Below are 20,514 nucleotides of genomic sequence, written 5' to 3'. Positions count from 1 at the left end.
TAAAGCCCACTGGTTTTGGCGTACGGGTCCACAGGTTAGAGGAACTCACGCAGCCGGGCAGCTCCCATGAAGATACAGAAATACTGCACCAGCCCTGGAAGCTTCCGCTCAATCCCTCATTACCGGACCCTCCCTCCGTCCGCTGAGTCTGTCAATTTGCTATCTCTAGGGACAGAAAATACGATTTGGCCTTTGAAAATGTCATGTAAATAATTATATCGTAAATACCCCTTTGAGACTTGTAGGCCAGAGTGGGTTAGACTGTCTGTGGGTGCTGGAATCAGGTTGTACAGTTTGTGTTTGGTATCTCTGAGGGCGGGGATCAGAACTCCACACAGAGTAAAGTCTCCGCCATGCACACAGCCAGAAGCCTCTGCACGACTTCCCTTTAGGGTCCAGGAGCCTGCACACACTCAGGCTTCCCCTCCCTGGGCCTGAGTCATTACAGCCAATATAAAGAGGGAGTGGAGACCAGGGAGGAATCCCTAGAAGCTGGTGGGAACCCTGAGAGCTGGGGGATCTTCCCCGCTCAGACCTGTGTGGGTTCCACTGCTTGAGTCTCTAAACTCTGATGCTAAGACAGACAAGACAGGTTTATCATCAGAGACGAGTGTGACATTCTGACAACTGTGGGACTTTAGAGGCCATGGTCTCGTTCCATTTAAAGACCAGTGACTCAATCCCAGCTCAGTGGCCAACCAGTCCCTTGGCTGAGAGGCTCGGACTCTCCCAGCCACTGGGAACTCATTGCCTACAGGACAAGAGCATCTTCTTATTTTTTTGGAGCTGAGGACTGAACCCAGGGCCTTGTGCTTGCTAGGCAAGCGCTCTACCACTGAGCTAAATCCCCAGCCCCAACAAGAGCATCTTCTGTGGGAGAACAGATGACAGGAGTGGGTTTCCAGGTCTTTGTGCAGAAGAAAGTTGCCCACCTCCTACTTCTCCCCTGTCTAGCTCTGTCCACGGGAACAAGAGTGTGGCCAAAGGAGATAGGATTAGACAGAGGGGTGAGGGGTTATTGGCTTTGACACTGACAAGTTAATTACAGACCAGTCACTTAACCGCTCTGAGCATGTTTCCTCGACTGCAAAATGAGGCTAATAGCAAACCGTGCTTGGTTGGAATATTCTGGGGATTAATTAAGATAACGTACAAATCATACGTCCCATCATGCCTGGCACAAAGAAACTGATTAGCCCGTTATTCTTAAACACCTCTCGGTCAGAGTTTGAGACAATGGCCGCTTGGCTGAGTGGCTCGGTGATCTCCATTTTCCGGGCTCCCGCTTCGGTCTTTAGCTAGGAAGTGGAAGTGAAGCGTGAGGGCCTTCCTGCTGCCCCGAGGTCGTACTCACCAGTGATAAGGTTGTCCACAAGGGTTGTGGGCATGCAGAAGATGCCCACCAGCAGGTCGCTGACGGCCAGGTTGAGGATAAACATGTTGGTGACAGTGCGCATGTGCCGGTTCTTGAGCACAATGAAGCAGACCAGAGTGTTGCCCACCATGCAGAGGAGGAAGATGAGCACGTAGGCCGCGATGAACATGGCTGCCACCGGAGAGGAGTGTTGGTAGTAGGAGGAGAAGGTGAGGCTGGCTGCCATGCTGGTCTCCACATCACTCCCGTTCTGACCCAGGGACCAGCTGCCGTTGGGAGGCTGGGAGGGCTCTGCTGGGACGAAAGGAGCACAAGAGTCAGGACCAATGCAAAGAAGGGTTAATAGACTTTTCACCACTGAAAAGCCAACCCTTGGATGGAGAAGCAGCTCAGAGTGCTTGCCTAACATGCGTGAAGCTATGGGCTGATCCCCGGTACCACATAAAGTGGTATAGTGGTTCGTACCTTTAATCCCAGCACTTTTGAGGTGGAAGCCAAAGGATCAGAAGTTCAAGGACACTCTCAGCTACTTAGAGAGTTTGAAACCAACCTTAACCAATTGAGATTTCAAGGAAAAGAAAGGAAAGGTTTGGGTTTGGGGATTTGGCTCAGTGGTAGGGCACTTGCCTAGCAAGCACAAGGCCCTGGGTTCAGTCCCCAGCTCCGAAAAAAAGAAATTAAAAAAAAAAAAAAAGGAAAGGTTCCAGTTTCTTTATATCTCATGTGTCATACTATCTTTTTTTTTTTTTTAAGATTTATTTATTTTATGTATGTGAGTACACTGTTGCTGTCTTAGGACACACCAGAAAAGTGCATCAGACCCTATTACAGATGGTTGTGAGCCACCATGTGATTGCTGGGAATTGAACTCAGGACCTCTGGTAGAGCAGTCAGTGCTCTTAACCGCTGAGCCATCTCTCCAGCTTGTATCATACTGTCTTAGTTAGGGTTTTACCACTGTAAACAGACACCATGACCAAGGCAAGTCTTACAAAGGACAACATTTCATTGGGGCTAGCTTATAGGTTCAGAGGTTCAGTCCATTATCATCAAGGTGGGAACAGGGCAGCATCCAGGCAGGCATGGGGCAGGAGCTGAGAGCTCTACATCTTCATCTGCAGGCTGCTGGTGGAAGACTGACTTCCAGACAGCTAGGAAGAGGGTCTTAAGCCCACACCTACCCCAACAAGGCCACCCCTCCTAATAGTGCCATTCCCTGGGCCAAACATATACAAACCATCACACATACCCTAAGCCTGCTCATCACTGTCTGCTGTCCCAAGGACAACTGGGCTCACTGATCAAGAATTTTATTTTATTTTATTTTATTAATTTTTAGATTTTGAGTGTTTTGCCTATACACATGTATGTGCATGGCGTGGTGCCAGGTGTCCATGGAAGTCAGATGCAGTCATTGGATGCCCTAGAACTAGAGTTAAGGATGGCTGTGACTCACAGTGGAGGGTGCTAGGGACCAGATTAGGGCCCTCAGCAAGAACAAGCGTTCTTAACCGTTTAACCATCCTCCATCCCCTGATCAAGGACTTTGAGTTTGCCCGAACTCAGACCCAAATCACGACACTCCAATCACGTTGGCTACTCTCCGTTCACACCTTCTTTCTGCCTTTGTTTCATCTTTTGGGGCTCAGAAGACTTCCTGGGTGACAAGGTCTTATACATCAGGCTGGCTTTGAACTCCCCATTGTAGCCAAGGATGACCCTGAACTCTCAGCTTCCTGCCTCTACCTGCTGAGTGCTGAGATGTAAGTGTGCCACTATGCTCAGTGTGTGTGAGAACCCGGAGCTTTGTGACTGTGCTCCCAACTGAGCTACATCCCCAGGCCCCAGAGTCTAACTTCTAGGGGACCCCAGCCTGCCAGGTTCTGGTTAGACCTGGTCAATGGGAGGCCCTGAACGAGGTGGGGAGGCAAGAGAAGAGTGTTTGCTTCCTGGTTCCCTTCCTGCCTGGACCAATGCTGTCAGCAGACACACATCTTGTCCTGTAGAGCCCGTCTTTATCATGCCTTCAATGTACCCTCATGTCTAGATTCTTTTAATGTCCCCCAAGCACGTGCCAAAGGTATTTGGAACTGCGGCTTCTGAGAGTTAGTTAGGGGGCTGGAGACATGCTCAGCGACCGGGGTTCAATTCCCAGCATCCACGTGGCAGCTCCTGACTGCCTGTAATCCAAGATCTGACACTCTTACACAGATGTACATATTAAATAAAAAAAATTATTAAAAATGAAGAGTGTTAGATGTATACAAGGTTATATGGTGGGGCTCCTATGACATCATTGGTGATTTCCTAAGAGTCCTGAGCTATTATGTTTGCTCCATATTTTTAAAAGATTTTTCCCTCTCTTTTTCTCTCTATTTCTGTCTCTGTCTGTCTCTGTCTCTCTGTCTCTGTCTCTGTGTCTCTGTCTCTCTCTATCTCTGTGTCTCTGTCTCTCTCTGTCTCTGTGCCTCTGTGTCTCTGTCTCTCTCTCTCTCTGTGTGCGTGTGTGTTTGTGTGTGTGTGGGTGTGTGTGTGTGCGTGTGTACTCCTAAAGGTCAGAAGAGAGCACCAGATCCCCTGGAACAAGAGTTACGGTGAGTTGTTGGCCATGGGTGCTAGGAACTGAACTCCTTAAGGTTTCCATTGCTGTGAAGAGACACCATGACAGAGGCTGCTTTTATAAAGACAAACCTTTGATTGGGGCTGGCCAACAGTTTCAGAGGTTCAGGCCATTATCATCATGGCGGCGTGCAGACAGGCATGGTGCCTCAGAGGAGCTGAGAGTTCTACATCTTGACCTAAGACAGCCGGGAAGAGTCTGGCTTTTGCACACTGGACAGAGCTTGAGCACTAGGAGACCTCAAAGTCCACCTACACGGTGACACACTTCCTCCAACAGGGCCGCACCTGTTCCAACAAGGCCATGCCTCCTGATAGTGCCACTTCCCTCGAGCCAAGCATATTCAAACCACCACAAACAGCAAGGGCATTTGATGGCTGGGGCCTTTCTCCGTGCCTTGTGCTTGTACTAGTTTCCACACAATGCCCACACCATGTAGGGATGCAGGAAACAGGCCCTGAACAGATGGGCTTTTGGACTTCTCGACTACCAGACTCACTAGCTACATTTCTGTTCTCTTTAAACTACTCAATCTTGGATGTTTGGTTATAGCAATTGAAAAACAAAGTAAGACACTCCTTGTCCATGGTTCTAGATCTCCCAAGCAACGGAAGTAACCTCTTCTTTCTCTTTTCACCAATAGCCCTGCTGGCAGGAATAGCAAGCTGTATTTGTCTGCCCTGGGGTAAGTATCCATGGAGGTGCCCTGTCCACATGTTTCTCATTAGTCTAGTCCTGTTTCAGAGGGAGCAGCCCAGTGTCCAATCCTAACTCTTCTGGGAAGTCATTAGCTGTGGTGAGTCATGGTATTGTCTCAAAAGTCCCCCTCCTGTCTTCCTTTGGGGCTGGATGGGGCCCATTCGGGAGGATGAAGTGGCCCTGGGGAGTCTTTCTGTGGAGCCCAGAGCTCAGCCACTGACTACAAGAGAGTGAGGCACACTGGCGGGCTGGAGGCTGATGTCTGGGGGCAGCAGGCTAGTGCAGTGGCAGCATCAGGGGGCTGTAGGAGCCAGTGGGGGCCATAGGAGGGTGTGGTGGGATGAGGGTTCTATTAATGGGGCAGCTGAGAGAGGATGGCACTCCCCCACACTCGGGGGGGGGTGCTTTCAAGAGCTCCAACAGCATTCAAACACCTTTAATAGAATATTAAAAACAATCAGGCACATACAAGAGAGACTATTTTGGTGAACATATGCAGCAGCACAAAGTTTAATGAACCGTTAGAGAAGAATGGTAAGGAGGACTCCCACGGGAATACTGTCCACCTCCAACAACCATCGACTGCCCTGCTTTGTTATTCTGAAGCGAGCATGAGCCAACATTTCTTTCCACTGAAAAATAGTTCTGTATCTTTTTTTTTTTTAATGACTTCTACAAAAAAAAAAAAAAAAAAAAAAAAAAAAAAAAAAAAAAAAAAAAACCACCTCATGGTCCAGGAGCTAGACATGTTGCTCCGTTGGTAGAAAGCTTGACTCACGTCCACAAAGCTACCGGTTCCATTCCCAGCACCACACAAGCCAAGTAGCAGTGTATACTCATAAACCTGGAACTCCAGAGGCAGGAGGATGAGAGGTTAAAGTCATCCTTGGCTATAAACTGAATTTGAGGCCAGCCTCCACTACATAAGACCTTTCCACCACACCAAACTAGGCCATCGAGATGGCTCATGAGGTAAAGTGCCTGCTGTCAGGCCAGATGACCTGAGTCTGATCCCTGGGACCTATGTGGTGGGAGGAGAGAACCCATGCCCACAAACTGTCCTCTCTGACCTCCACTCACATCCTAATCACGTCTCCACACACATATGCATCACACGTACACATACACATCATAGGGGAAGGTTTAAATAAGGAAAACCCATCCCGCCCTACCACAGGTGCTGCCACTCCCCTGTCTCTTCCCCACTTCCCAAGCCCTGCAACGCCAAGTCCTGCAATCAACTCCTTTGTCTTGAGGATGAAGCAGCTTGTCTGTGGTTTTCAGTAGGCTGGATGTTACAGACTGCCTGCTCTCTTGTGGTACCATTTCCTAGGCTCTACTCTCTGTGCTCTGGGGTTCTTGGAATCTGCAGTTAAGGCTAAAGGTGTAATCGGAGAGTTTGTCTGGGTTGCCTGGTGGTCTCAATTGGCGCTCTCTCTCTCTCTCTCTCTCTCTCTCTCTCTCTCTCTCTCTCTCTCTCTCTGTGTGTGTGTGTGTGTGTGTGTGTGTGTGTGTGTGTGTGTTTTGGAAACAGGTTTTCTCTGTGTATCCTTGGCTGTCTTGGAACTCTGTAAACCAGGCTGGCCTCAAACTCAGAGATCGGCCCACTTCTGCCTCCCAAGTGCTGGGACTAGCCCTGCTTAATCTCTCTCTCTCTTTTAAAAAGTGTCTCATTTTCAGTATCTCATATCACCCAAGATCACCATGAACTCACTGAATAGCTAAGACTGACCTTGATCTATCTATCCATCTATCTATCTATCTATCTATCTATCTATCTATCTATCTATCATCTATCTATCTATCTATCTATCTATCTAAAGATTTGTCATTTTTATTTTACATGTATGAGTATTTTGACTGCATTTGTGTCTGTGTACCATGTGTATACAGTCCCCCATCCCTAGAGGGGATGTTACAGGTGCCATGTGAGTGCTGGGAATCTAATCCAAGTCCTTTGCAAGAGCAGAAAGTGCTCTTAACCACTGAGTCATCTATCACAGGGATACAAGAGCCCTTGGCCTCCAACTCTTGATTTTCCTGCTCCGACATTCCACACCTGCACCACTAGGCTCTCCTTAGCTCGTCTTCAACCCACAGCTGGCTCTGACCACCGCTGGCCTCACCGTGGTCTGGAAAGCTCCGTTTCCCCCTTGAGCATCAAGCTCTGGATGCTTGCACTTCCCACCCCCTGCACTTTCCAACCCCAGGGACTTTGCTCTTCCCCTCCTTCCTCTCCTAACTCTAATGTCTTCCTAGAGAAGCTGAATCTGACGACAGGGTTTAAAGTAGGTGCTCCCACAATGCCTCTCTTTGGGTCTCGTCTGTGTTCCTCCCTCTGCCAATGATTTTATTTGAAGGTTTACTGTCCTTTTCCCTTAAGAGTGCTTAAAAGCATGGCAGGTCATGGCACATGCCCACCGCTCAGGAGGCAGAGGCAGGTGAATGTGAGTTCAAGACTGTCCTGGTGTACAGAGTGAGTTCTAGGACAGCCAGGGCTACACAGAGAAACCCGTCTCAAAACAAACAAACAGGGTTAGGGGTTTAGCTCAGTGGTAGAGCGCTTGCCTAGCAAGCAGAAGGCCCTGGGTTCGGTCCTCAGCTCTGGAAAAAAAAAAAGAAAAAACAAACAAACAAACAAACAGCCATCTCCTGGGCTGTAGGGCTCTTGCTTCCCTGTCTTATTGTTTGCAGTGTCCCTGGTATCTTGTCAGTCCCCTGACAGTAGTAAACAGCTCAATAAACAACCAATAATAATGGAGTGGATAAATAGGTAGAGGAAGTTGCCGGATGCATTCAGGCTGGATCCTAACCTGCTGCCCCTACTTCCTTTGCCCAGCTCTTGGTTGAGCTCATTACCCAAAGTCTGTCCGTGAGAAGTGAGAAGTGTCTGGATGACCCTGCCCACCTCTGATGTCTGAACACCTAGGCATCCATCCTGAGGCTTAACCCAGCTCCCAGCCCTGCACAATCCCAGAGGAAAACCTGTCTATTTCCGTCAGCTTCCCCTGACCTGGAGCCTCCACACTCCATGCTAGCAGCTGGAGCCTCATTAACACCCTTTGCTCGACCTTTCTGGGATCGGCCAGCTGCCCTTATATCCTGTGAATTTTGCATCCGCTGAACCCAATTACATTCCCCAATTGGATGGGTTCCCTGGGGGCTTCAGGGTATAATGAAAGCTGCCTCTAGGTTACCCTGATGAGCTTAAGGCTATACCTGAAGCAGCAAAATCCGAGAGAGGACAGAGTACGGTGTCTCTCGAAGTGTGGTTTTTAGCTACCAGCATCAGCATTAAATGGAACTCCTCAGAGAGTCTTAGATTTTATCCCTGACCCAGAGAGCCAGGAACCCTGGGGGAGGGAAGGGAATCAACACTATGTTTTGTTATTTGTTTGTTTGTTTTATCTCAAGATAAGATTTGTCTTTACTTTAGCCTGAATGTATTTATGGGCACCATGTTTGTGGTTGGTGCCTGAGGAGGCCAGAAGAGGTTGCTGGATCCGATGGAGCTGGAGTTACAAATGGTAGTGACCCACCACATGGGTGTTGGAAACTGGAACCAGGGTCCCTGCAAGAATACCAAGTGCTTGTAACTACTATCTGTCCAGTCTTTCTATCTGGTAAGAGAGTGTGTGTGTGCACGCCACACACACACACACACACACACACACAGAGAGAGAGAGAGAGAGAGAGAGAGAGAGAGAGAGAGAGAGAGAGAGAGAAATATATGTGTGAGTTTGAGGCCAGAAGCAATGGCAAATATCTTTTTTTTTTCTTTTCTTTTCTTTTTTTCGGAGCTGGGGACCGAACCCAGGGCCTTGCGCTTGCTAGGCAAACGCTCTACCACTGAGCTAAATCCCCAACCCCTGCAAATATCTTTTCTTTTAATTTTTTAAAGATTTATTTATTATATATGAATACACTGTAGCTGTCTTCAGACACAGCAGAAGAGGGCAGCAGATCCCATTACAGATGGTTGGGAGCCACCATGTGGTTGCTGGGAATTGAACTCAGGACCTCTGGAAGAGCAGTCGGTGCTCTTAACCGCTGAGCCATCTCTCCAGCCGCTGTTTTAAATTTTAAAGCATTAGATAGAGGTGTGGTTTGGCGGTAGAGTACTAGCCTATCACGCACAAGGCTCAAGGCTTAAGGTTCAGACCCTGTCACTGCCATAAGAAACAAACAAAAAGAAAGAAAGAAAGAAAGAAAGAAAGAAAGAAAGAAAGAAAGAAAGAAAGAGAAAGAGAGAGAGAGAGAGAGAGAGGGAAGGAGGGAGGGAGGGAGGGAGGGAGGGAGGAAGAAAGAAAGAAAGAAAGAAAGAGAGAGAGAGAGAGAGAGAGAGAGAGAAAGAAAGAAAGAAAGAAAGAAAGAAAGAAAGAAAGGAAGGAAGGAAGGAAGGAAGAAAGAAAGAAAGAAAGAAAGAAAGAAAGAAAGGAAGGAAGAAAGAAAGAATTTCCTGGCTATGGTCTAGGGTTGATCATTTCACTTCTGGGAACCAGAGACTCCTCGTACTACAACAGACAGAAGTCAAGTTCACACCGATGCAGGCTACTGTGATGGCAGTCCATTTGCAGCAATTTGGAGAATACTGGGTCAAACACAGAAATGAAGGAGCACATGATCAAGTCTAGGTGTGCCCTGAAGTCCACAGCCCTCTTACCACCGACAGGATCGTGCGCGCCACCTCCTGGTTTGTCCTGGTAACACAGAAAAGTTCCTCCCCAAGACCCATTCAATATAACCCTTGGAACCCCTGAAAAACACCACACTAGGGGCTGCCAACGGCACAGAACACCATTCAGGACAGATAGCTAATAGCCACACGAAACAAAAAGTTCAAACTCATTGGCAATGTGAGAGATGCCCTTTTAAAAAAGAACTCAGTGTAACCTTTTCCTCAGATTGGCAAAGACTGCGGTGCTCCTGGAGTCTGGAGTGCGGCTGCGCACAGCAGGGGCGGCGCACCAGTCACGGAGGCTTCAGACCCAGGCAAAGCTGCCAGCGCCTCAGTGAGTGCCTGGTTCCCAAACCTGCCACTCCACTTCGGGGGTTTGTCACGATGTTTAAAAGGAGGTGTCGGGGTTGGAGATTTAGCTCAGTGGTAGAGCGCTTGCCTAGCAGGCGCAAGGCCCTGGGTTCGTCCCCAGCTCCGAAAAAAAAAAAAAAAAAAAAAAAAAAGGAGGTCTCATGGCGTGGGGAAATACTGACCTCAGCTGTAATGGTCACAAAACGGTATAAACACGCACTGTCATTCATCTCTATTTCTTATAAAATGTGCTTGTGCAAACTGCCCGTGATTTCTTTTTGAATGACCGACCGTCTTTGTCCATAGAGGAGTGGTATTTCCTCGGGTGACTTTGTTGTTGTTTCTTTCATTCTAACTTTTGGTTTTGACTTTCCTGATCGTAGGGAAATGGCAACGTTGGATAAAACACCGATGTCAGGGGCTTTCCGGCGCACACCGCGATCACCCCGATTTTAAAGGGACATTCCTTCTACCCCCTGTGGGTCAGGAGCTGGAGGTGACATTTGCGAATGCTCTCTTTAAAAGCTCCTCTGATGAGTCCCTTGTGATTTCAGAGCCACTGACTTGTGCTATCTTTCCCCTTGCGTACTAAGCTTTCGTGAGGCTTAATCCACGGGAATCACCAAAGCCTTTGATGTATTTCGATGCTTTTTTTTTTTTTTTTTTTTTTTTTTTTTTTTTAAGCAGAGGCTTTTTAGGGCTTTCTCTTGATCTGGTATGAAATGCTTCCCGTCCAGAGGGAAATCATGGCCTTTGACTGTGTTGGATTTTCTCTCAACAGAGCACACACTTTCAGGGGAACAGTGAGCACAGGCGGGTGGGGACCACCCTGTATCCATTACTCCTGGATCCTGGAGCACAGTGAGTTTTCCCGGAAGGAGCCAGCCCTTCTCCCTGCATGCTGCATTTGGAACGACTATCAGTCAGAAGTGTGCACCCACCCCTTGCCAAATAACAGCCCGTGGGAGTTCTCTTGCTTTGGATCTGACTGGTCTTGGTAATCCAGCTTCGATGTCACCCAATGACTGCCCAACCCCCTTCCTATAAATTTCCAATTGGGCAAGTTAGTTGGTACCAGCGTCCGTTGCTTGTAACCTCAGCATCTTGGCTAATATAAGGGGATTGAGGTGGGTCATGCTGGGCCTCTGGGAGAGGGGTGTCTTGAGAGTCCAAGTTTAGCACCCCGAGGATAGGGGCAGGCAGACGAGCATGGTAGGATTTGTTTCTCTCTCCAAACCCCACTGCCTTTCAATAGGTCATGCGCCCTTCCAAGAGGGCAACCCTATCCCAAAAAGACAAGGATACTGATTAAGGATCAGAGAACTTGGCTTGGAAGCTGGTAGCCACTGACTCTCACTCATCCATTGTAAAAGGATTGGGGGACAGCAACCTGGTTTGAAAAGGAGGCTAGAGACTATAGCTTACAGTTGACTAAAGAATGCTCGTTACATTTACTCTGTGTGTGTGTGTGTGTGTGTGTGTGTGTGTGTGTGTGTGTGTGTGCATGCACACACATGCACACACATTTCAGTGCCCTGTGTACTTCCGGAGGCCAGAAGTCCCACAGCTTGCAGGGGTCAGTTCTCTCCTTCTACCAGGTAGGTTTAGGGAAATCAAACTCAGGTCTTAAGGCCTTGTAGCAAAGACCTTTACAAACTGAGCCATCTCACAGGCTGTACTGGATAGATTTACGTCAACCTGACACAAGCTAAAGTTATCTGAAAGGAAGGAACCTCAACTGAGAAAACGCCTCCATAAGATCCTGCTGTAAGATATTTTGTCGGGGTTGGGGATTTAGCTCAGCGGTAGAGCGCTTGCCTAGTGAGCGCAAGGCCCTGGGTTCGGTCCCCAGCTCCGAAAAAAAAAAAGATATTTTGTCAATTAGTGATTGATGGGGGAGGGCCCAGCCCATTGTGGGTGAGGCCGTCCCTGGGCCGATGGTCCTGGGTTCTAAAAAAAGGAGGCTGAGCAAGCCATGGGGAGCAAGCCAATAAGCAGCATCCCTCCATGGCCTCTGCTTCAGCTCCTACCTCCAGGTTCCAGCCCTGGTCCTGCCATGGCTCCTTTCAGTGATGGACTACAGTGTAGAAGTACAAGCCAAATAAACCCTTTCGTCCTCAACCTGCCTTTTGGTTATGGTGTTTTGTCCCAGCCAGAGAGACCCTAACTAAGTCACTAGCTCAGGGTTGCTTTTGTGAAGTTTGAAGTAGCCAGGCTAGCCTTGAACTCCCTATATGGTCAAGAATGACCTTGAACTTCTAATCCTGCTGCCTCCACCTGCCCAGTTTATGAGGGTGAGGGGGACCCAGGGCTTTAAGCGTGCTAAGCGGGTTATATACCAACTGGACTACACCCCTGGCTTGCTTCTTTTTTATTTTGTTTTTGTTGGTTTCTTTAAGACAGGGTCTCTCTGTAGAACTCTGGCTGGCCTGGCACTACCTGTGTAGATCAGGCTGGCCTCAACCTCACAGAGATCTGCCTGCCTCTTGAATACTGGAATCGAAGTTGTACTCCATGGTGGCTTGCCTCCTGATGGCATTTGCTGCCTACCAGGAAGCACAGGGGACCACATTGATGGTCGTTTCGCTTGGAATTGTTCCCAAGGAAGTGAGCCTAGACAAGGGATACTCAGGAGTATAGCAGGGCAGGGGTGGGGGGTTGGCTTGGGGTACAGGAATCCCACCACTTCTCCTACAGACAGAGCCAACACCCACGTTCTCCAGCCCTTACCTCTGGTCTTTCTAATCCCTGTCCATCTTGGTAAGTGAGAGCAAGTGAGTCTCCCAGAATCCTTGGAGCGGACAAACCTGAGCAGCTCACTCAAGTACCAAAGGAGCCTCCCCACCGCCCTTAATTTTCTGTATGTATCGATTCTGCCTGCCTGTGTATCTGTACGCCATTTGGGTGCCTGGTGCCTACAGAGGCCAGAAGAGGGCGCCAGACCACTAACTGTCCTTACAGAAGGTAGTAAGCTGTGACAGACAGTGCTCTTCAGCAGGGAACCTCCTCTTCAGCCTCAAGCAAGCCTTTTAATCCCCTAAATGCTCGTTGGACCCAGCGGGGCAGTTACGATTAGATCAGTGCCTGGAGAGATCCGGCCCCACCCCCTTCAACTGATCAACCCCTGCTGGAGATTAAGAAATGCCCATCCTGGTGCTGGGAAACAAATCACCCAAGATAGGAATGATTTAGCCATACTTGTCCCAAGCCCAGTCCCTAGCTAACGGCAGATGTAACAGGGTATATAGTATATGTGACTGGTCCTATCTCTGCACCCCCTGGCCAGATTCCCTAAGTGCCTTCAAGTCCCAGTGGCCTCACATCACGCCTGTCCCCACAGCAAAGCTGTTATAAAGAAATGGCTTGGGGGTTGGGGATTTGGCTCAGTGGTAGAGCGCTTGCCTAGTGCTTAAAGGCCCTGGGTTTGGTCCCCAGCTCCGGGGGAGAAGGCTTGGGCTGGAGAGATGGCTCAGCGGTTAAGGGTACTGACTGCTCTTCCAGAGGTCCTGAGTTCAATTCCCACAACCACATGGTGGCTCACAACCATCTGTAATGGGATCTGATGCTCTCTTCGGCTGTGTCTGAAGACAGCGACAGTGTACTGTCATACATAAAATAAATAAATAAATTTAAAAAGAAGAAGAAGAAGAAGAAGAAGAAGAAGAAGAAGAAGAAGAAGAAGAAGAAGAAGAAGAAGAAGGAGAAGAAGAAGAAGAAGGAGAAGAAGAAGAAGAAGAAGAAGAAGAAGAAGAAGAAGAAGAAGAAGAAGAAGAAGAAGAAGAAGAAGAAGAAGAAGAAGAAGAAGAAGAAGAAGAAAAGGCTTCCCTTAGTTCCTCGGACACACAACTTCCCAGAGCCCAGTCCCCATCTAGTGGCTGAAGTGAAGGAGGCAACTCCATCTGAAATGGGCTTTGCAGAGCTCATCCACCAGCTCTTTCGCTCTTTCTTGCCTGCTGCTTTCTGACTAATACCAGGTGTTCTCTCTCTGTATCTATTTTTTTCTATCTCTATCTCTATCTCTCGACCAGGGTAGCCTCAAACTCACAGAGATCTGCTTGCCTCTGATCCTGAGTGCTGGGATTAATGGCGTGCACCACCGTCATCTGGCTGCTGTATCAGAAACACTTCGAATCCTTACTTCTGGAGACTGGATTGCTCTTGTCGCCGACAGTAAGCTTATCCCCTCAGCCCATTGAAAGGGACTCCAGACTTTAGAAAAGTGGGTGGGTGGCTCAGTGGTTAGGCACACTCAATTGATGAGGGACAGGGTTTGGTTCCCAGCAACCACATGTTCGTTCACAACCATCTGCAACTCCAGTTCCAGGGCATCTGTTGCCTGGTAAGGGTTCTGGTAAGTGAAATCCAGACAGACGTAAAGGGAAAAGAGATTGGCATCTTCCATCTTGCCCTAGGTCAGGCTGAGCATGCACTATAGTTTCCTGTCTAGGTTCTGTGGTGGCTGCTGCTGCCAGGCCAGCCTGCTCCATCTCTCAAAACCACCCTGCTCACCCTATCCGCTTCCTAGACAGCTACTATAGAAGGTTACTTCCTGCCTCTACACTGGACACATCTTAGGGGCGGCAGCCATGCCTCATTCAGCTTCAAATGCTACCACCATCTAGTGCGTGGCTAGAACAGAGATGGCGAATGGAGGTTGGTACCTACTTCTAGGAGCAATGAATTTTCCTCTATGTACTGCTTTAGCTGTCCCACACAGGCTCTGTTTTCTGCTCTTTTCAGGGTTACTGGCACTTTCCAACAGGGGAAAGGGTGGTCTCGTACTGCCTAGGCTGCCCTTCATCCTCCTGCCTCTGCATCCCAAGTGCTGGGATTATGGATATGCATCACCTTGCCAGTTTTTGTATTTTATGTTGTATCAAACTACCTCTGACCAGAAACTACCTCTGACCTTTTCACTTCACCAGAAAACCAAAGCTCAAAGACAAGGAGACTTGCTCTCAGATTACAGGGTGGTACAGGGTCTCTGTCCCTACTTGACCTCAGGATTCATGACCCATCAAGGAATCTGGGGACATGTGAGTTTGAGCCTCTGCTCTGCCAACTCTCATCTGCCATCTCTCCATCTTCTTTGAAACCATTACACCACCTGTAAAACCCTTTAGTGCCCAATTAGGGCTCCTTGATTAACCAGGAGAGGGCCTTGACTTCCGATGCCTATGCCCGTCTGACATCACAAGTACCAGAAGGATCATTTAAAACATCACCGGAAGGCAGGTGGGAAGGTGCTTACCTGTAATCTCACTGCGCAGGTGAAGGCAGGAGGATCCGGAGTTCAAGTGAGTTTCTGCTACAGAGTAACTTTCAGGCCAGTTTGGGCTACATGAAACTTTGTTTCAAAACAAACAAAAGAAAACCTGGCTGAAGAAGGAAGATATACAACGTCTGAGGCAGAACCAGAACTACTCAGGACTCAGCTAAGGAGCAACGGAAGGCATCCTAACTTCTTCCAATCCATTCTTGCGCAACACCTCCTAACCCCATGCCAGCATCCAGAGCTTCAGTGTCCCTGTCCCAAGTGGGTTTCTTCTCTCTCACTTCCCAGCAGCATCTTGTTAAGGAAAGACTTCGATCGATGGAGCTGGAGAACTGGCTAAGCGGTGGGGGGAGTGTTAGTTCCTAGCACCCACTTTGGGTTGTGGGGTGGAGGGGATCCCACCTCCTCTTCTAGCCTGGGGAAGAGTTTGCCCCCATACATAATTAAAAGTTTTTTGTTTTTTGGTTTTAGACAAAGTTTCTCTGTATAGCCTTGGCGGTCCTGGAACCCTGTTTTGTTTTGTTTTTTTTTAAAAGGCAGCAGGGCATGGTGGTGCACGCCTTTAGTCCCACAGAGGCAGAGGGTTGCACATGAGTTCCAGGCTAGCCTGGTCTACAAAAATGAGTTCTGGGACAGCCAGGAGCTACAAAGAGAAAAACCTGTCTTTGAAAAAGAGACTTTGGCAAAACTTGTTCCCTAGCAGAGGAAATGACTCAGGACGGTTCTCTAGGCTGAGTCTCTGTGCCATTTGCATTTCAAAAGGAGTCAAGCCTCAGCTCTGAAAGTGCCCTTGACGCAATTTCTGTGCTAATGAGAGCAGCAAAAGGCTAGGGAGGAGCAGAGACTGAACTTGCAGTGCAGAAGAAGAATCAAGAAACTCACCACGTCCTACTGACCACACACTCAGTTTCCCACTCAGCCAGGACCCTGTGGACTCTCAGAGCAAGGACCTTTCTGAGTTGTTTGCTTTGGAGTCAACACACCTGGCGGAAATACATACATTCATATTCATATTCTATGTGTCTGTCTGTCTGTCTGCCTGCCTGCCTCTAAGTAAGTCTCATGTTGCCCAGGTTGGCCTCGAACTCTCTATGTATGACCTTAATTTCTGATCTTTCTGCCTTCACTGCTGGGATTGTGGATGTGTGCCATGAAACCCAGTTTGATTCAGCGCAGGGGACTGAACCCAGGACTTTCCAAATGTACTCTTTCCGCTGAGCTACACTCCCAGCCCTAGCCTCAGTATCTCAACTCCAGCTAGCTGTGAGGGCTGCCAGGGGCTTCCAGGAAAAAGCCACTGCTTTGCAGTCTGGGTGGGATGTAGTTTTTTTTGCAACTTAGCTCTCATCATGCCTGCTCCAGTGGCATCGGACTGAGGCAGGGGGCTCTGCAGATTGTAGTGCCTATCTTCAGGGGTTAAGAGGAAGCTTCTGTGGCCCAGAGTCCCCTTCCGGGTCACAGATCTGATCTAGCTACTCAAGAGTTCCACCTCTGGGCTTGCAACCTGGATCAGCAGGTAAAGGCATTTGTACACAACTCTGACAACCTGAGTTGATCTTCAGAACCTTTTAATCCTGACATTTAGGAACAGAGACAGGCAGATCTCTGTGAGCTCAAGGCTAGCCTGGTCTATATAGCAAGTTCTAGGACAGCGGGGCTACATAGAGAGACCCTGTTGAAGAAGAAGGAGGGGGGGGAGGAGAAGGAGGAGGGGGAAGGAGAAGGAGAAGGGGGGGAGGGGAGGAGGAGGGGGGGAGGGGAGGAGGAGGAGGAAGGAGCAGGGCAGAAGCAGTAGCACACGGGGACAGTGAAAACATTTCACAAAGTTGTCATTTGACCTCCACGTACAGCTGTGACAGGTGCAATGCTCACACACATACAACATAAACAAATACATTTAAAAAAAAATTCTCTCTTTACCCTCTAGCCAGGAATCAGATTTATCTACTTTGTATGTGTGGTGTGTATGCATGTGTGGAGGCTAGAGTTCAGCTTTGGGTATCTTATTCTATCTAGCAATTTCCTTTTATTTTTGAGACAGAATTTCATTATGTAGCCTTGGCTTTTTTCTTTTTTTAAACTCTGCTTGCTCACGTGTATATTTAAGAGGAAACTCAAGGTCCCCCCCACCAAACATATTGTGTTTTATATGTTTAAATTGCATTTAGTCATCTCTATAATGGATGTGGCGCTGTTTTACTAACAGGACACTGTCTTTGTTATTTTCCTGCACTTTAGCACGTGTGTTTTAATGAAGGCAGAAGTCCCATATCTCCTAAAAGTACTGCATTAGCACATGTGTAAACCATCTGTCCTAATCTCTCCAATGGCTGTGATAGAAAACTGCCCACGCATATCTTAAACAGGAAACTTAAGGTCGTTTCCAGGGTTACAGTTAGGGTCAGGGTCAGGGTTAGGGTAAAGGTTAAGGTTACGATTACAGTTAGAATTAGGTTAGGGTAAGGGGATGTAGATCAGGCCGGACTAGAACTCGTGGAGATGTGCTTGCTTTTCCCGAGTGCTGTGATCAAAGGCATGCGTCACCACAGCCTGGCTTCCACCTCATTTTCTCAGACAGGTCTCTCACTGAACCTAGAGCTTTTTGCTATTGCAGATCTGACCAGCAAGCCCCTCCCAACCCCCCCCCAAACCACCCCCAGGATCTACTTCCCCCTCCCTCCCTCCTCTGCCACTAAGATGACAGCAGCCTGCCTCCAGCCTTGCTTTTCTGTGGGTGCTGAGGGTCTGAACTCAGGAGCTTAGACCTGTGCAGAAGCCTGTTACCCACTGGACCACTTCTCCAGGCCTCAGCTTTAAATCCTGAGTCTGTTGCCTTGTGGCTGTTTGGGCTCATAGCTACAGATGCTGTGATAAACGCGCTTTTCCTTCCCCTTCTCGGGCAAGCGGAGATTCGAGCTTTAACAACACCCTTTGCCCTCCAGTCCTCTCATTGATCCTGTGCACTGGGTGAGCGTTTCACTTAAAATGGCTAGAATTCATCTGTTTACCTCCCAGGAACCCAGGCCGAGACAGGAAATTTGGCGTGTTTTGTTCTTGCATAGGTTTCTAATGAACACTAGATTTTCTTTTTTTTTCTGAAAATTTGTGTTTGTTTTGCTGAGCTGGAGCTCAAACCTGGAGCCCGAGGTGTGCCAGGCAAGTGCTTGCCTGCCAAGTTCCAACCCTGGCTCCAAATTTCGCAGTGCCACAAAAGACAGGGAAAGCCTCCGGATGGGGATCCCCTGGGATACACCCACAGGGTCAACACATCTGATCGCTTTACACCGTATCCCCTTAGCTCAGAGACCTCAGCTAGGGCAGCAGCCTCCTTGTATAGTCAATGTCCCATCCTGCCCGCACCCAGAGTCTCTCTGCTTTGCTTTCTGAAGCCATAGCAGGAACAACCCAGAACTTACCGAGTGGAATAACCTTCAACCAGCAATGAGGGACAAGCAGCAGATAGCCCAGGCTAGCCTTGAACTTGCTAAGTGGCCTCTGCCCTTCACGTGCTGGGATTGTATTTACTAGCAAGCCCAGTTTATGAATTGCTGGGGATAGAACCCAGCACTCTACCAACAGGCCTACACCCAGCATCAGCTTTCTGTCTTTCTGCTCTCTCTCTCTGTTTCTCGATTCTTCTTCCCTGAGGCAACTCTTATCTTAGGTGATACCTTCAAAACCAGAGATACGTGCTAGTGACTCTCATGGTATACATGGTTCATTCACAGGTAGATGATAGATAGATATCCATTGACAAAACTATGTAATGTTGCTTGAGGGGATTATTCTGCATGTATTCTTTTTCTTTTCTTTTTTTTTTTTTTTTTCAGAACTGAGGATCGAACCCAGGGCTTTGAGCTTGCTAGGCAAGCGCTCTACCACTGAGCTAAATTCCCAACCCCATTCTGCATGTATTCTGTCTGGTTTGTTTGTTTGTTTGATACTCAGTAAATATATTCATAGTATAGACTCACATAACATAATCCATCCACTGTGGACAATGAACACATTTCCATGTCAATAAATACAATCCTAAATGGAGTCGATCTCCCCTTGTCCCCATGCTGGGGACTGAACTCAGGGCCTTGTTTGCTCTTGTACCGTTTAGCCCTACCTCCCCACCCCACCCCAGCTCCTAAGTGCCTTCTTTAATGTCTGTCACTGCAGACGCACCTTATCTTTGACTTAGTTCATTTAGTTTACAGTATCTGGGTGAACACACTGAGACTCAGATCTCTGTAGGAGGACAGAATGGCTTCCTCTGCAAAGCACCAAACGCCTTCTCGCAAATGCTCACTCCCCATTCAATAATTTTCTCTGGCATACTAAGGGGCCAGCATTTCATTTGAGGAGTTTAGTGGTCTTCAGAAGTGATCCTTCCACCCTTTTTGAAAATCAGAACATGTGCCCATCTTCAGGGCTCCCCCACACCCCCCTTTTTTTCTTTCATTTGCTGTAATTTCCTCTACAGCGACGACTGGATCTACACTTGTCTCCAGGTCCCCGGGATGCCATATGTCCTGGTTTTGAAGGTGAGCTCACTGCAGGTGGCTCAATGCTTTCTGTCTACTACACTCACTCCTCCTGGGCTTTGGTCTTCTGCTCAGCTCAGGATGAAGCAAAATTGTCTGTCCCTTGTCCCAGAGCCCTGAACCCTGAGTGGATCTTCTTTTCACAGCACTCTTTGCCCTGTCTCAGTTCACTGGGGCTTCAGCGCGTTGCTAACCTTCATTCTTATAGATCCTACCGTTCTGGGCTGCGCGTTCCTCCTGAATCTCTTTGTGTGTATGGGCTTTTCAAAGCCTAGCTCATTGGAAAGCTGACAGTGCACCTCACAAGGTTTCCTATAAGAACTGCCCCCCCCCTTTAATTTCCAATGGTGACCCCTTGCAATTACTCATTGGACTCCCAAGGCTTTCAATAGCTCCCATTTACTGATATGAATATGTTCAATACATCTAGTCCTATTTTATCTTCGCAACCTCCCCCCACCTCCCCCACCCCGCAATGCACGTAAGTTCCTCTGGTCCCTGGCTGGATAGACATCAGCACAGAAAGGCATAGCACCATGTCGGAGACACCCAGCAAGTCAGTGGACCAGCCTCGGGTCCTTTAGTTTCTTAAATGTAATTCCCTTTATGTATGTGGACACAGAGAGGGGTTTGGACCCTCACCTGATACAACCGAAGCCAGCAGGCTAAGCCTTAGATTCTCCTTCCTCTCAGGCTCTGAGTTTAGGTCCTTTCCTAGGCAAATCATGGAGGCCACCTCCTCTTGGATTCTATCCCTCTCCCCAGCCCAGCAAGCCAGCTAAATTGGCAGCATTTCTCTAAAGCCAAACTATCCTCACCTGGCCATAAAACAGCCTCTGTTTACAGATTAGAGATGGTGTGCACATGCATGCACACACATGCACATGCACTCCAGACACAGACGTCCCCGCAACTCTTCACACACATACACACATAATCTGGACACAGAAGCACCCGCACATCACTCTGTCATTTCTCTGGGTC

The 20,514-nt window shown here is 48.4% G+C and overlaps 1 protein-coding gene across 1 annotated transcript in view; it reads right to left on the bottom strand.

Annotated features, from left to right (window-relative positions):
* The window catches only part of Npffr1 (neuropeptide FF receptor 1), a 30,710-nt gene that overhangs the window by 9,819 nt on the left and 377 nt on the right, over positions 1 to 20,514 (bottom strand). Inside the window, exon 2 of the mRNA XM_032888939.1 lies at positions 1,355 to 1,669. Coding sequence (XP_032744830.1) covers positions 1,355 to 1,669 — 315 coding nt within the window. The remainder of the gene's footprint in view (positions 1 to 1,354; positions 1,670 to 20,514) is intronic.

Source organism: Rattus rattus, chromosome 18 (assembly GCF_011064425.1).
Source record: "Rattus rattus isolate New Zealand chromosome 18, Rrattus_CSIRO_v1, whole genome shotgun sequence".
Classification (NCBI taxonomy): domain Eukaryota; kingdom Metazoa; phylum Chordata; class Mammalia; order Rodentia; family Muridae; genus Rattus; species Rattus rattus.
The sequence above is the reverse complement of the archived record's forward strand: the minus strand, read 5'-3'. Positions and strand labels throughout refer to the sequence as shown.